Source organism: Colletotrichum lupini, chromosome 4 (genome assembly GCF_023278565.1).
Source record: "Colletotrichum lupini chromosome 4, complete sequence".
Classification (NCBI taxonomy): domain Eukaryota; kingdom Fungi; phylum Ascomycota; class Sordariomycetes; order Glomerellales; family Glomerellaceae; genus Colletotrichum; species Colletotrichum lupini.
This window is the reverse complement of record NC_064677.1, coordinates 1,258,185-1,273,736: the sequence shown is the minus strand read 5'-3', so window position 1 is coordinate 1,273,736 and position 15,552 is coordinate 1,258,185. Positions and strand designations below refer to the sequence as shown.

Below are 15,552 nucleotides of genomic sequence, written 5' to 3'. Positions count from 1 at the left end.
TGAATTTCTGCGCAGGTGTAAAAAGGAGGTTCCAACCGTAGGTTGGGTAGGCTACGATAATCGTAAATAGGGCCCCTAATTGGCCCCTGCGCAGTCGGCCGTACGCCGCGGTCGAATTGGACTTCCAATCCGACAGGCAAAGCACGCAGACAAACTACCTGCGAGCGGCCTCTAGCTGCCTCAACTCTGATATGAGGCTTCACAATTTCTCACAGTGTCTGAATAACCGGTCTTTGGGAGCTGCTTTCAACTTATCAGTCAAATCAATAACGACCGCTTCCGTCTGATGTTATTCTCTGGGCTTTCTAGCATCCTGTGCACCCAAAAAAAACGTCCCTTACTTTCACAAAGCCTAGAAACCTACGGTTTAGTCAACATCGGCTTAGGTTTTGCAGCCCACATCATTAAGCTTTTGGAAGCAATCCCGCATTCTCTACGTCCACAAGCAGCTCGACGACCGTCTACTTCAACGCTGGGATGAAGGCTATTCCACCATCTCCACCAACGAGTAAAATCTCAACTACAAGCGGTGTGACAACATTGGAAATGGTGTCCGCTACAAAGACAACTACAACAACTAAACACGATCCCCAAGCTTCCAGAGCTGATTGTGTTCTTTTCCGTGCGGTCCGTAACAGATGAGGATGGAGAGGAAGACTATCACGAATTTGAGATGCTTTCGGTATAAACTAAGTGCGATAGTTCGTAGTTCGATATGGAAACTCCTTAGATTTAGGTAAGATTCATCAAAGATTGAATGAGTGTGCAAGGCACCAACACACCTTGCCGCGATTAATTCCATACATCATAAATCATGTCAGCAAATCCAACCTGGCCTGTCCCATCACGGGGTCCCTTTGCTTGCCTTGCGAGTGTTGATGAACCTGCCCACTTCCGAAGGAAAATCCCGGACCCATAAATGACTTCCGTTCGTGATATCTAATAGTGTACTATCTGTCTTCATATCCATGTCTCCCGCTGGATAATACTTTCGGAGAAGGGAGTTCATATTGGCCAGAGCTCTTCGCAATGTTAGTTGACTCTCAGATGACATCGGTACGGTGGTATTCGCAGATGTGCTGCTTACCTCTGCCTCGTGATATGCCCCGGGTTCATAGATGAATATAATAGAAGCGGCTTGAGGGTATACAGGAGCATACGATCTTCAAACTCAGCAGCTGGGTCACTTGGGGGAAAGTGTTTGAAGTAAGCCCCACAATAGTCTTGTTGGTGCATTCGATGATGCTCTGTTCTCCAGTAGGCAAACTCCATCTCGTGGTGGGCGTAGTACCCACTGGAGTCAAATACGTAAAGCTTGCCAGTGTCATCCGCGGTGCCAAAGTTTCCATTCCATAAGTCTCCGTGAATGAAAGTTGGCTCGATTCCTTGGTTTCCGTCGCGCAAAGAAGACAAAAGCTTTGGGATAACATGGTGTATGACCTTGACGATAGCAGTGTCGAGATCCTCCCACAGGCCATTGGCTAGAACGTTGTAGTGGTAAACCTGAAACAAGATTTTGGCGAAGAGGATATGCCAGTGCTTTTCCCACCCTTCCAGGTAGCACAACATTCCGTCGAAGTTGCGGCCAGCTGTCCCATAGTTTTTCGAAGCGCCCTTGGATGCACTGTGCAGCTTAGCGATAAGAGCACCTGTCGAGTCAGGATCCGGCAAATCACGGTTGTCGAATTGGATGAATTGAGTCAGGAGGAAGCATCCTTCGTTAGACCCTGAAATTCCCAGACTCCCACAGCTGATTGGTTTTGGCACATGGTCCGGAATCAACGAGTACAGATTACATTGGGATTGGTATTCGCTTCCAAGCAGGTTCTTCCCGAGGTCCCCGGTGCCATACTAAGAAAGAAGACCTCAGTCATGATGGCGATTTAAAGTAGTTTGACAAACTTACCTTTGTGAAGAAGTGAACTTCTTCATTGTCTTGGTCTCGCGTCTCTATGCGACCGATACGAAACCATGAGCAATGGTCACCGTAGTCAGTTGCCCGCAAGACAGTGGTTCCAGCCGGCAATGCTTGGCCTCGTTAGCATATCCGTACTTCAAAGGGATTCCAGCCTGACCTTCTACAACCGCGTTGAATAGAGGGAATCCACCCTCAATGAGCCGAAAGTTCTCATGAGATGGATCATCGCTTTCGAAAGTCGGCGTCAATTCATGAGCCACCATTTCTCGATAACTTCACGACGAGGCTGTTCAATTAATCGGGCATGGAGGGTCTCATTGTGTAGATCACCTTGCTAAATCACATCTCACTATTTGTAAGGAAGAGAGGGCTGGTCTATCATAACCATTGACCAGCTACTGTCTGATTTACCCCGCTCTGGCGGCCCATCCGGTATCGCTGTGGCTTGACTTTGATGACGTACAGCGTGAAATACGGTTATTCATAGAGAAGGGGCACTGTTTTTCCGATGTCGTACTTCTTAATATTCCCTTATCTTGGTCCTTGTCAGCCAAGCCATAGTCCTAGGACAGGCTCCTCGCAGCCTGCTTCGAAATCTGCAAGAATGGCCTGGATGCTCGCGTGATCAAGGCGAGCTGCAGAGTGTGCGGGTGCACAGCATTATACTAATCAGGCAGGAGATCAAGGCCATGAAGTGAGGACCTTTTTGCGGCTCTTCACGTCGCTTTGGTGACTGCGGCGAAAACCCCAGAGCTTGCGCCTACATATTCAGGTGTGAGGTTAAAACTCACCCGCGGGATTGTCTTTTATACCTGCCGAAGTATACATAGGTCTTCAATAGAAAGCCTCCAGCCAGCTCATAGCTTCTTGGACCTCTCAGCAACATTCGACTACCTGCATTGCTACAGTCAGATTCCTGCTAATCGGCCAACCTTCTCAATGAATCGTGACTCGCAACTCGCCAGCCCCCAGAGTCATGCCAATGGCCGTGCTAACAGCCATTTCACTGGTAGTTCTTATACGGATACTGGCATAGATGTGAGCATTTCAGACGCTCCCCTCTTGCGTACCCAGGCGCTGAACAGAGTGAACCGTACAGATGAACCGCTTCCAGCACTTACGCCAGGCTGATCCGGAGGGAGCCTTGCTGCTACGACGAGTGGGCCATTATCCGAACCCCTTTGTGCTGATCTGAAAGATTTCTGACAGAAATCTATGCTTAGGAAATGTCACGAGACATGAACTCGCTCAATCTCAGCGCACCTGAAAGTTACATGACACTCGCGGTCCGCGAAGCTTTGGGTGCACCGTTGCCGCGTAAGAAAAGGACTTTCTGTGCACCACATGACCCAACTGAGTTGTTTGAATGTTGTGTGATAAATGCTCTAACGTTAGACAACAGCCTCTGAGGGTTACCCAGATCGTCGTTATCATAGTGGAAGACACATAGTCAATGAAATTGAAGAGCTCTGCTGGCGACGTGCTCTGGAGACATTTGACCTGTCAGCAGAGACATGGGGCGTAAATGTTCAGGGTACGATAGGTTTCAGAAAATCTCAGAACCATGATTCCGACTGACAACAAGCTGACTTGTATTAGCGTTCTCTGGTTCATTGGCTAATCTGTACACCTACACCGCTCTTTTGGAGCCAGGCGACACACTTTTCCACATGGACCTTTCACATGGTGGCCACCTTTCTCATGGGCATCAAACGTCAAAACGCAAGGTTTCGGAGAGTGCCTTTAAGTTCAACGCAGTAGCGTACCATGTCAATCTCGAAACCGGGATCATTGACTACGACGGGCTCCACGAGTTGGCACAGCAGCATAAACCGAAGATCATCACCGTGGGTGGGTCATCCTACAGTCGCTTGATAGACTACGAGACCATGCGGAAGATTGCCGATGATGTCGGCGCTCTGCTTCACTGTGATATGGCTCATTTCTGCGGACTGGTCGCCGGTCGCGCAATCCCGTCGCCTTTTCCACACTGCCACGTTGTCACGACAACAACATACAAGTCTTTCTGTGGGCCCAAAGGGGCAATCATCTTTTACAGAAGTTGGATGAAAGACAAAATTAACAGCACCGTTTTCCCTCGTTATCAAGCCGCGCGCGACTACAGTGTCGTTCTTGCAATCTCAGTAGCGTTGCGGCAATCGCAATCATCGGTCTATCGAGAGCAACAGAGGCAGGTTGTCGAGGCTTCCCGCATGCTCGCAGCTTCACTCATCGAGCTTGGATACACCATCGTCGGGGGTGGGACAGACACCCACATGGTCATCATCGACTTGAGACCCCGCAAGATCGATGCAGCTGTAGCAGAGAAAGCTTTGGAATTGATCAACATTATCTGCAATCAGAATAGCATTCCAGGTGACCAGGGTGGCAATTGTTCTGGTCTGCGTCTAGGAACACCCCCAATGGTCCTCAGGGGTATGCCACTACTTGCATTCAACAAAGCTGCAGTATTGATACATCAAGCACTAGAGATTACGCATAAGATCCAGGCAGAGATGGTGCCCTGTCAACAGACGAGCGCTTGTTCTCGCCAATCAAGACGTGTCAGGATACTTGAGCAGTTCGTGGCCATCGCGCAGAAACATTCAATGATCGAGGATCTCAAATCACAGGTAGCATTCATCGTCTCTGCACATCCGCCCCCTTGGCATGAGAGAAGTTCATAGCACGTGGATGCTGGAAGTCGAGAACGAAAGATCATTCTTAAACAACACATTCATATTGAATAATCAGTTTACAATATCATTCTGCTACATCGCTAAGGGAAGGTTACATGCGGGCGTGCTCCAGTAACAGTGATGTCTTTCTCAGAATCATATCTTTCTAGGGTATCTAATGGCGCATACTCCTGACACAGATACAGCATGTCGTTATAGGCACTGATAAGTCAGTCTGAAGTTCACTGATTTGGCAGTAGATTGGAGGTACTTACATCTCTCTCGCAACACTCCCAGGATGCCCCGCCGCCTGATTTAGGAGAGCACGGATGCTGTAGAGGCGGTTGCGATCATCCCATTCTTCGGCTGGCTCAGAGGGCTCAAAGTGACGTTGATAAAGTCGCTGGTAAATTGGTGCGTTGAAATGATGAGCCCAGGGACATCTCCATGTACCGAACTCACATTCATTGTGAGCATAGACGCATCCTGGATCGAAGGCAATGGACTCCCCAGTCTCCATATCAATGCCAACGTTACCCTCCCATAAGTCCCCATGGATCAAAGTTGGAATTATGGTTCGTCCGTCAGCCTGCAAAATACCCAGTAGTCTTGGTATGACCTTCTGAATGAGTTGTTCACAGGCCGAGTCATACTCTGGCCAGGGAGGATTAACCTCGTTATCATACTTAATGACGTCTTTGAGTTGATGAGTGAATGATGCCGCCCAGCTCTTCTCCCAAGTCACCGTGCGGACCATCACTCCACAAACAGTGGCGACCTGGAACCCAAACATCCCATTTGGAGAGGCCCCTCTGCGGTGAAGTTCTGCAATTTGCGAAGTGAAACGCATAGGTTCAGGGGCTCTTGAAAGTTCCATGTCGTGAAAGTCACCCAGGAACCAGTAAACTGCGACTTCTGCCTGCTGATACATTCCCCACCCAGCTGCTTTGGGCACAAATCCAGTGATGAGCTCATTGATTGAATTTGCAGAATGCAATTCGCCTTCTGTCAAGGCCCGAGCTCCCTTGCCTGTGGCTAGCTATATGGTGAATGAGTACGTTGATAAAATACAACGAAAGCTGCAGTACAGACCTTGAGAAAGTAACGTTTTGGAGTGTCTCCAGGCAATATGACGCATATTTTGGCTGTCTTTGTCCAAGCCGATATGCCCCAAGATTCCGCTGATAGAACCTTTGTTCCAATAGGCATAGCTAGCAAAATTGAACTTCCATCAGTACGTCTGCAACATTGCATAAATATTTAAGGATTCTTACCGGAAACCACAGTCATGTGGAGCGGAAAGTTTCCACTGATATCTCGCAACCACTTCGAATCGTCTGGCATCTTGCGGTCCTTGATGCTGCGCAATCCCAAACAGGGAAATCAAATGTCTTCAAACCTATTACTAAACTAAGGGCTACTTAAATAATGATGAGCCATCCGTCCGGCCTCTTTAATTAAAGTGTGGGTTGAGTGATGAACTGCTATCCTGACAAGCACAGCTTCCTCGCCAACTAAAATCAAGATACAAAGTTCGATTCGGTAGAACAGTATCCGACTAAATGATAAAACATGGAATACGAAGATAATCCGGTTGGCGGCCTTGCATATGCCAATGGCCGATTCTGCTGTGATGAATAAGGTAATAAGCCCTGTGGGACCATTTGGGCATGCCGCTGCATAGGTAGTGTAGCAGGCTTCTCACCGAAGAATGATTTGATTGGTGATGCCCATCAATAAGATCTCGCTGCCTTATGAGGATGTTGTGAGAATGGGAGGTGGTCAGTCGTGTTCTGTGTTCCTAGTGCATAACCAGCTGGTTGCATCCTGTTTCAGGCGCCACCCACACCACATGCACTCTTCTGCACACTTCACATGCAGACAGATGATGAACCAAGTGTGGCAACCTCTCTGCATATTTATTGTCTCGTGCATGTATGACTGCATCTCCAAGGCTGGTTTGAGACCATCGATGGGAGCCGATGATTAGATCCGCGCTACAATTGGTGGATATGGCTGATTTTCAGCATAATACCCTTATCTCGAGTCCGTTCGCTTATTGAAATTGATGCAGCCTGCCTCAGGTGTAAGCCAAAATTACCAAGTAGACGCGGAAGTACGTCGTGCGGAGCTGATGCTCAGAGCCGCATTTTTCAGGGTCTATGAGGTTTCCCGAACCACGAAGCCACTTCCCTATTCTTCCCTGAGCACAGTCGCCCGTGAACTCGCATTGCGCCTTGCTAGCCATTAGCCTTACTCGTAATGTTTGGCACAGTGACTTCTTTTCCAGTTTTTGTCTCGAGATGACCGTTCTAAAACGTGTTGTCGGTGAATAGATTCGCCAAAATTTATATCAATACTTCCCGACTGCAAGGACTCTGCCAGAGGGGGGAACTCTTCTTTTGCTTTTCTGTCCTATTTTTGTGGCCACAGAAGACGAATTACGACCTCGCGAACCCACTAACGACTGTCGTACCCCGGTGTGTCGTTGGTGTAGTACGCAGATTGACGACAGGCCACTCAGAGTCTGGCCGGCTAAAACTTCATTCAGCTTGTGTACGATATACCGCGCGCGACTTTTCACAAGATAGCGTTGCTAAAAGCTGCTCTTATCAGTCGCTCAAAAGTCACGATGCCAAAGATAGTAGGCACCTCAGTTCATTTTGTCTTCTTATCTCAATAGGGCACATGGCTCACCACATCCCTTGCACTCATCAGTTCCGAAATCCGTTCAAATCGAAGTCAAAATCCTCAGGAGATTCAACGCCAAACCATGGGCATCGACAGACCCAGAGAGTCGATACCTTGTCACAGCAAGAGATCCTCAGCCTCCCTTCACGCCAGTCAACGCTTGTTCAATCCACAACCGTCGCATCCGAATCAAAGCCTCTCGAAAGCACCTCAAGCCATGAATACGTGCCATATCGCGCAGAATCGGGCACTGCTTCTGGATCTGATGCTGGATCCGTTGGATTAAGCGTCATTTACAGTCCAGACCATGGGCATAAGGCAGATATTGTCTTTGTGCATGGCCTTGGGGGGACGAGCCGGCATACTTGGTCGAAGCACAAGAATCCAGAACTTTTTTGGCCCTTGACATTCTTGCCCCTGGAGCCTGATATTTGCCTAGCCCGGATTCTCACATTTGGTTATAATGCCAATTTTCGCAAGGCAGGAAACATTAGCCGATCTATCCTCGATTTTGCCAAGGACCTTTTGTTCGATATGAGATTCTCCGAAGACGGGCAGAAGAACGATCTCAGAATGGGCGACGTAAGCATATTTGGCTATTGTTACATGTGAGAAACTAAATTTTTGAACTCCCAGGTTCCCTTGATTTTTGTAGTCCATAGTATGGGTGGCCTCATTGTCAAGGAGGTCAGTAATTCCACAAGAGATTGTAGGCTTTCTCAGAAATTGACGTTTAGCACTAGGCCTACATACAGGGACAAAACGACCCTGATTATCAAGCTATCATCAAGTCAATCTCAGCGATCACATTCCTTGCAACTCCTCATCGCGGTACCAACTTGGCTGAGATCCTTAACAAAATACTGCAGTCAACCTTTGTCAATAACTCGAAACAGTACATATCCGAACTGTCCAATAACTCGTTCATGTTGCAAAAGCTCAACGAGCAATTTCGTCATATCGCACCAAAACTAGACATAGTGTCCTTCTATGAGACCCAATCTACCTCAATCGGCGTCAAGAACCTTCGTGTTGTCAGTAGACTCTTGTTACTCTACAGTCTTCCCTACTGACTATTGAATGCACAGATGGTTCTAGAAAAGGAATCCTCTGTATTAGGATACCCGGGAGAAACTTCGAAAGCCTTGGATGCTGATCATCATGGGATTTGCAAATATGAAAGTCCTCGAGATCCCAACTACGTTACCGTCAGAAATGTCTTGAAGTCTCTCATTAGTAAAATCCTTTCATCCAATCGATCAAAAGAGTCACCTTTGCTTAACCGGAGGAAATCGCTCGATGTCAAGTCTTACCTCGGTGTCATGGAGTTACCGGACGTCGACTTCATCTTTTTTCAAGATCAGTGGGCCGAAGGAACAGGACAATGGATTTTCGAGGAGAATCTCTTTTCAGAATGGCTACAAGCAATTGACTCCGGCCCGCATCTGCTGTGGTTAAATGGCGGTGCCGGGACAGGAAAGTCGGTTCTTTCTTCATTCCTTATCAACACACTGGCTGATAAAGGTCTTAATTGCCAATACTTCTTCATAAGGTCTGGAGACCAAAAGAAAAAAACCCTCAGCCTACTGCTACGGACTATCGCATACCAAATAGCGCAAGCATTTCCGGTGTTTTCTGATAAGGTACTCCAGCTTGTGGACCACGCCATTGACTTTAGCACTGCGGATCCGAATACCATTTGGGAGCGCATCTTCAAATCTTTGCTTTTCAAGATGAGAGATCTTCCCCCATTATACTGGATTGTGGATGGCCTCGATGAAGCGGATAGTTCTAGAGCAATTATACGACAATTTTCCGGTATCAAGTCATCATACGTACCGATACGCATTCTCCTCGTCAGTAGGGACACGTTAGAGATTGCGACAGCCATACAGAGAGTGTCAAATACCCTGATGGTCGGAAAGATACGAATGGAAGGTCATCTCGAAGACTTGAGATGTTACATTCGTCAAGAACTTAGTATGCCAGGCAGCATTGAGTACAGGGAGAGCATCTCCAACAGAATTGTAGATGGGTCTCAAAACATCTTCCTCGTGAGTATTTTCATAATTATCAGCGAGTACTGAGAATAAGATGACTAATCGATCAGTGGGTGCGATTTGTTATCGACAAACTCAACTCATGCCATACAAACGAGGATGTTGAACTCGTTCTTCATGAACTGCCTTCGGGCATGGAGGCACTCTACGATCGAATGGCGGCGAAGATAGCAAACAGTCTATCCTCAAGAGACCGCAAACTGTCATTTAGTGTATTGCAACGCGTATCATGCTCGTTTCGACTTCTGACAGTCGCCGAACTATCAGAGTCCTTGCCCGAGGATACGTCACAAATCCTCGACATACAACGTTCCATCGTGGGTCTTTGTGCTGGGTTTACCGTGATTGATAACGGGGCAAATGTGTCCATGATTCATGAGACAGCAAGAGAGTACCTACTGAATGCAGAGGGTGTGTTATCTATCGATCGCGCCGCTGCACACGAGCAGATGTTCTTGAGCTGTATCCGGAACTTGATGGATCCGAGTCTGCGAACAAAGTTGCGAAGGAAACAGAAGCTCGTATTCTTGGACTATGCCACAAATTGGTGGTCTTTTCATCTCGCTTTCACCTCCATGGAATCACATCTCGTCATACAGGAGCTACAAAAATTCCTACGTGGGTCGGCAGTTTTGACATGGATCGAAATCCTAGCTATCAACAAACAGCTCCGACAACTTGTCCAGGCATCAAAGAACCTTCTGAGATACTGCGGTCAACTCGAAGAGTCCAGAATAAATCCTCTGATCACAGATCTGTTCAAAAGCTGGGCCATGGACTTCGTCAAGATCGTAGGAAAATTCGGAGCCCTCTTACAGAGAGACTCGGAATCCATCTACAGAATGATCCCTCCTTTCTGTCCTCAAGGTTCATCAATTTTTCAGCAATTCGGCAAGTCTGAAAGCATGTCTCTTGCGGTCTCCGGATTATCCTCTGTTGAGTGGGATGACTTGCTTGCTCGACTCTCTACTGGTATTGGAACATACACTGCATCTATCTCGGCTGCTGGAGCTCAGATCGCCATTCTTACGTCGCCAGGGAATGTTTTCTTGTATGACTCTTCAACTTTTGAGGAAAGCTCTTCAAGCCCATTTAAGCACAATGAGCCTGTGTATAGAACTGCCTTGAATACTTCGGGGACATTGCTAGCTTCCTATGGTTACCGCACAACAAAGGTCTGGCATATTCCAACAGGCAAATGCCTAGTATCTGTCAGCAACGACGAGTCAAGATCGAGGCCACTCGCGTTGCTCTTTATCGACACTGATGCCACTCTTTTGATAGGCACAGATGACAGAAGAGTGCGGTCTCTCGATATTTCAGAGTTCACGACAACTTGGAAATTGATCGCTACGCTTGATGAACCCGAGCTTGAGGGTCATCTGTTGAATTCTGCCAGCCATATGGCGTTCAACCCAGATGCGAGCCTCATATCCGTTGCCTACAGGGGTCACCCAGTCGCAGCTTGGGACCTTCATGGCCATCTTCACATTGGACACTGCTGGAAACCAGGCCGAGAACATATGTCATATGGTGAGGTCATTGATGCCTGTTGGCACCCCCACTATCCAGAACTGTGGGGACTTTACCTGGAAGGGGTGGTTTTCAGATGGCGACCCTACGAGGATAAGGTCGAAGAGTTCCGCGTCACTGGAGTGTCCAGATTTGAACTCAGCAAAGATGGCAATTTGTTTGCGACTGGGGATGTACATGGAACAGTAAAAGTGTACACCACGTCGCATTTCAAGTTGATATACCAGCTCGCGTCGCAAGATCCTGTACTTGGGCTCACGTTCAGCCCCGATTCGCGTCGGATTTACGACATAAGAGGTTATTACGGCAATTCCTGGGAACCTAACGTTCTCATGCGATATGCAGAGCAAGTCCACAAAGGCGCCGATAGCGACAGTGAAACAGATAGCCTTCAGCTTTTCACTGCTTCGGCAAATGCTTGTCATTGGATAGACTCTGTTACAGCTCTTGCAACTTCACCAACCGGACGAAGATACTGCTTCGGAACGGAGAAGGGAATGATTGAATTGCATGACATACATCTCGGAAAGCTTCGCAACTATCAAGCTTCGAAAAGCTACCTCAGTATAGAGGCAATGTGTTGGAGCAGTGACGGAAAGTATCTGGCTTTCTCCGACTCCAGCAAGACTGTCTTTGTAGTTTCGCTGCCCTCTTCCGAAGATCGCGATGTGTCCCTTGAACCGAGCATTCAACTAGCGATGGCAAGCACTACAGCTGGGCATATATGCCAGCTCCTGTTCAAGGAGACCTCGGATCTTCTGCTCGTATACACGGATTGTAGGGCCTACATCATTTGCATCTCATCTAGGGACATCATTCATTCTTTTGTCCCGGAGACGAGCGGCTGTAGGTGGATTATTCACCCCCATGACCCAAACCTTGTCATCGGTTTCGGGCCTGGCATAGTTCATGTCCTTGACTGGAATTTGGATGTAATTCATATCATCGCCTTCAACAACCTTCGGCCGAGCAATGAAGGATTTGCTCAAGGCGCAAACTCTTCTCCAACAGGTAGATTTGTCATTGATCGGGTCCTCGTAACTCAAGACAAAAAGCATATTATGTGCCAGCAGTCAGCAGCAGAGAAGAATTCGAGAGAGAGATCTTTCCTTGCTTTCCCAACTTCTGCATTTCCAACATCATTCAATTCTGCCACTCAACAACAGGAGCGAGCCCCGGCGTTCGTTTCTGCGCTAGAGCTACCCGGTGAACTGGTGTTGGACACATCTATCATACTCTGTTTTCTGACCAAAGACCGTCTCATTGTTCTTTCAAAATCCTTCTCGGTCCGTTCGGTACATATTTCTTTTGATTTCGACATACCTTCTTCTGGCAACGCAGATAATTCAGGGAGCATTGTTTTTGCTGAAGAGGAACCAAAAACCTCGGGGTGCCCAAAGATGAAGGCCCTAGTGGTGAAGAACGTAGCAGAATTATTCTCATTTCCAGGAGACTGGATCAGTCGAGAGTGCTTAGCGTCATGCTCGGTATGGCTAGAAGAAAAGTCGCTTCTATGCCCAAGAAATGGGGAGGTTGCGGTTGTCAAATGTTCTGCTTTGAACTGACATCTTCATCTGGTTCTTTCTCTCACATTTCAACAACTTCGTCAACTTGTATATTATAAAAGGCATGTTATACTGATAGATATCAACTCTTTTCGATTTCTCTTGTTCTCTTCTATTACGTGGGCGTTCTTGGCGGACTTAACGTTTCATGGATTGCAAGGCTCGAGGGCAGCTTGCCGCCACTTTGTCCCCATACGATAATCAATGCAAAAAAGGACCATTGCCATCAAACTTAAAGCACTTAGCAACGTATATGTCCATCCAGCGCCCATAATATCCAGCATTTTCTGCAAGAAAGCCACAGCAATAGTCGCCAGAGTACATCGTATCAGGTTGCTCGAGGCTTGAGCGGCTGCTGCTGCATTGTGATTCTTGTCTGTTAACAGTGTGTTGTAGATCTGTTCAAGTACTCAATTAGACTCTCTCAAAAAAGCTCATGTTCTCTGTGACATGCTTACGCTGAAAACAAATTGTAAAGACATTCCAAGAATGAATTGAAGAACAAGAGGTAGTGCAATGTGCTTTTGTAGTCAGTTTCGGGCAACATACGATCTCAGCAATCGGCTGACATACCCGGCGATAGTGCACTACCCAGCCATACGCGACAAGTGCTAAGATTGTAATAGCAAGCGGTGTCCACATGACGCTGAGACGTGCTTTCTCAATCGGAAAGTTACCTAGGTCGTCTCCAGCGATCTTATCTGTAGGCAGTCCTTGTCTTGTCCGGGCGTTGCGATAAAATGTATCTAGCATCGGACCAGAAATCAAGGTCGATACTATAGAGCCCACACCAAAAGGTAAATAAATCAGGCTTGTCTGCCACTGATTTAGGCTATAAACCTCGATGAATAATACCGATAGAGAGGTACAGACACACGTGTAAACCAGGTAGAGAAGGCCGGCCGCAAATATGACAACGGTGTTATCTCGACGGAAAAGAATCGTGATGGATTTCAATGGATTTGGCGTTCTCGTTTTCGACTGACGACTCTGTTGGTCATTCGTTCCTTTCCAATGGTGCATGAAACCCTGATACGGCAGTCGAGAGTATCTTGGCGGGGGGGTCAACCCACTGCCAACGACCTGTCGACAAGTTTCGGGCAATAGAAATATGACCAACACAAGGCATAGTCCTGCGGCTATGCAAAGAAACCAGAATATCCAAGGCCATCCCGCAGCATAAGTCAAGAGTCCGCCAATAATCGGACCAACGCTCGGTCCGATTGTGACGCTGATAAGGGTCAGTATATCTGACGATAATTGGACTGATGCATTCATAGAGATGAAGTAGACAAGAACAAACCTGAAAGATACTACGCTGACAAAAGAACCGCGCTCAGCTGGCGACGCAATATCTGCGATAACACCATACACGAAAGCATTTGTGCCTGTGAGCATCAGCCAATTTCCACTGCCGTGGCCCGAACACTCGATAGCATGTGACTACATGTAAACCTACCAGAAATTGCCAATGCCTGTAGTGCTCTCAGGCCTATCAGTGCAGAATAGGTTTTTGACAACGCAATCGACACGTTTGCCACGAAATAGAGACTGAGCGTCATCAAATATACCGGACGTCGACCAAGGACATCAGCGAAGTCACCGAACATGGCAGGGGCCACTGTGGCGACAGCGAGGTAGGATGTTATCGTTAAATTGATCTTTTCGATAGAAACAGATAATGTCTCCGACAGTGCGTTAATGGCCGGGTAGTAAATAAAACTACTCAGTCCTGAGAACCAAGTCGCGTAGGATACAATGGAGATGATAATCCATTTCTCGATCTTAGTGAACTCAGAGTATCGTCCTGGTCTTTGAGGGCTAGAAATTTGATCTAAGCGCTCAACACCCATTGTGTCAGGGAAAGATCGTCTGATTGGTCTGAGTAACAGGTGTGTAAGCTCCCGCTGTGGATGCAATTTAAGACTGGACTAGGCAGTAGATGCATCTGGTCGGATGGCAGGCATTTATCTATCTAAGGCTGTGGGCTCGCATTTCCTCCCTTCCGAAGTCGGAGATGCAGTCATGCAGCTGCAGACTGTAAGAAGGTAATATGTGGCTTAAAAGCCAAGACCACAAGGCAGAACATGCGCATACTAACGCTTACTGCGCTTACTTACTTGCTTTTTATACCTACCCTACTATTAATAAGTATATAACATAGGGAAAAAACTCATAGAGGCTAACTGCTATTAGGGTCTAAAAGATAAATTATTAAAATCTACCCTTTTTTTAAGGTATATTACTAATACTCTATATATACTTAAACTACTTTTTTATTACTTAGTCCCCCTTTTTATACTCCCTAAGCTATTTTTTAATTAACGAGGCTTAATTAATAAAGCTTAATAAAGTATTCCCTTTCCTAAGCTTTATTTTAAAACTTATTTATAGTTTATATATATTATATTAATTTTTTATTTAAGAGGTTTTTAAATATATAATACGAGGGTAAGTATAAGCGGCGCTTATTAATTTAAATATAAACCCCTTATTTTAAATAATAGCCTTATAATTTTATATTTAAATTATTTTTATTTATTAATATTAATCCCTTTTTAAGTTATTATAATTCTAAATTCTTTTCCTCTTTTTTATTTATAATTATCTTTTTTATATATAGTCTTTTATTTTTATTAGCGTTTATACTACTCCCTTATTATATAAATATTATAATTAATAAATATCTCTTAAATCCCTATTCTTATATACTTCCCGCGCTTATATAAGTCTTTTTTAAAGTTATTTTATAATTATTATTAACTTATTTTAATATAAATATAGTTCTTAATCGTAGCGTTACTATTATTAATAATAAAATAGTTATTAATACTATAAGTATATTTAATAATAATAGTAATAACGGTCTGCTTAAAAAGCCTAATATCCCCTTTATTTATTTTAACTTTATATATATATTACTATTTATATGCTATTTATATTAACTATTATAAACTCTTATTAAAAAAAAAAAAAGTAAATATTAAAAAAGTTAAGGTTAGTTAAGTACGCCCGCTCCCCTACCCTATTTATATTATATATAAGGCGCTTAATTTAAAAACTAAATATTATAATTAATTAAATTAGTAATTTATAGCCCTTAGTTT

At 45.7% G+C, this 15,552-nt stretch overlaps 5 protein-coding genes across 5 annotated transcripts; 2 read left to right on the top strand and 3 right to left on the bottom strand.

Moving 5' to 3' along the window:
* Positions 1-844: 844 nt before the first annotated feature.
* CLUP02_07495 (uncharacterized protein) lies at positions 845-2,181 on the bottom strand (the record flags this gene model as incomplete). The annotated part of the gene is made up of 4 exons (XM_049286489.1): positions 845-1,022; positions 1,088-1,851; positions 1,907-2,028; positions 2,076-2,181. The coding sequence occupies 4 exons, from the start codon at positions 2,179-2,181 to the stop codon at positions 845-847; spliced, it is 1,170 nt and encodes a 389-aa protein (XP_049143632.1).
* Positions 2,182-2,222: 41 nt separating this feature from the next.
* CLUP02_07494 (serine hydroxymethyltransferase, mitochondrial) lies at positions 2,223-4,605 on the top strand (the record flags this gene model as incomplete). The annotated part of the gene is made up of 9 exons (XM_049286488.1): positions 2,223-2,239; positions 2,314-2,384; positions 2,480-2,612; positions 2,670-2,690; positions 2,782-2,956; positions 3,018-3,077; positions 3,142-3,235; positions 3,321-3,452; positions 3,518-4,605. The coding sequence occupies 9 exons, from the start codon at positions 2,223-2,225 to the stop codon at positions 4,603-4,605; spliced, it is 1,791 nt and encodes a 596-aa protein (XP_049143631.1).
* Positions 4,606-4,697: 92 nt separating this feature from the next.
* On the bottom strand, positions 4,698-5,940 carry CLUP02_07493 (uncharacterized protein; the record flags this gene model as incomplete). Its single annotated transcript, XM_049286487.1, has 4 exons — positions 4,698-4,818; positions 4,872-5,635; positions 5,689-5,807; positions 5,871-5,940. 4 exons carry the CDS (start codon positions 5,938-5,940, stop codon positions 4,698-4,700), a joined length of 1,074 nt encoding a protein of 357 aa, XP_049143630.1.
* Positions 5,941-7,228: 1,288 nt separating this feature from the next.
* CLUP02_07492 (NACHT and WD domain-containing protein) lies at positions 7,229-12,445 on the top strand (the record flags this gene model as incomplete). Its single annotated transcript, XM_049286486.1, has 6 exons — positions 7,229-7,252; positions 7,315-7,869; positions 7,924-7,974; positions 8,031-8,321; positions 8,376-9,341; positions 9,398-12,445. The coding sequence occupies 6 exons, from the start codon at positions 7,229-7,231 to the stop codon at positions 12,443-12,445; spliced, it is 4,935 nt and encodes a 1,644-aa protein (XP_049143629.1).
* Positions 12,446-12,591: 146 nt separating this feature from the next.
* On the bottom strand, positions 12,592-14,298 carry CLUP02_07491 (uncharacterized protein; the record flags this gene model as incomplete). Its single annotated transcript, XM_049286485.1, has 5 exons — positions 12,592-12,843; positions 12,904-12,966; positions 13,019-13,163; positions 13,323-13,833; positions 13,905-14,298. The coding sequence occupies 5 exons, from the start codon at positions 14,296-14,298 to the stop codon at positions 12,592-12,594; spliced, it is 1,365 nt and encodes a 454-aa protein (XP_049143628.1).
* Between the last annotated feature and the right edge of the window lie 1,254 nt (positions 14,299-15,552).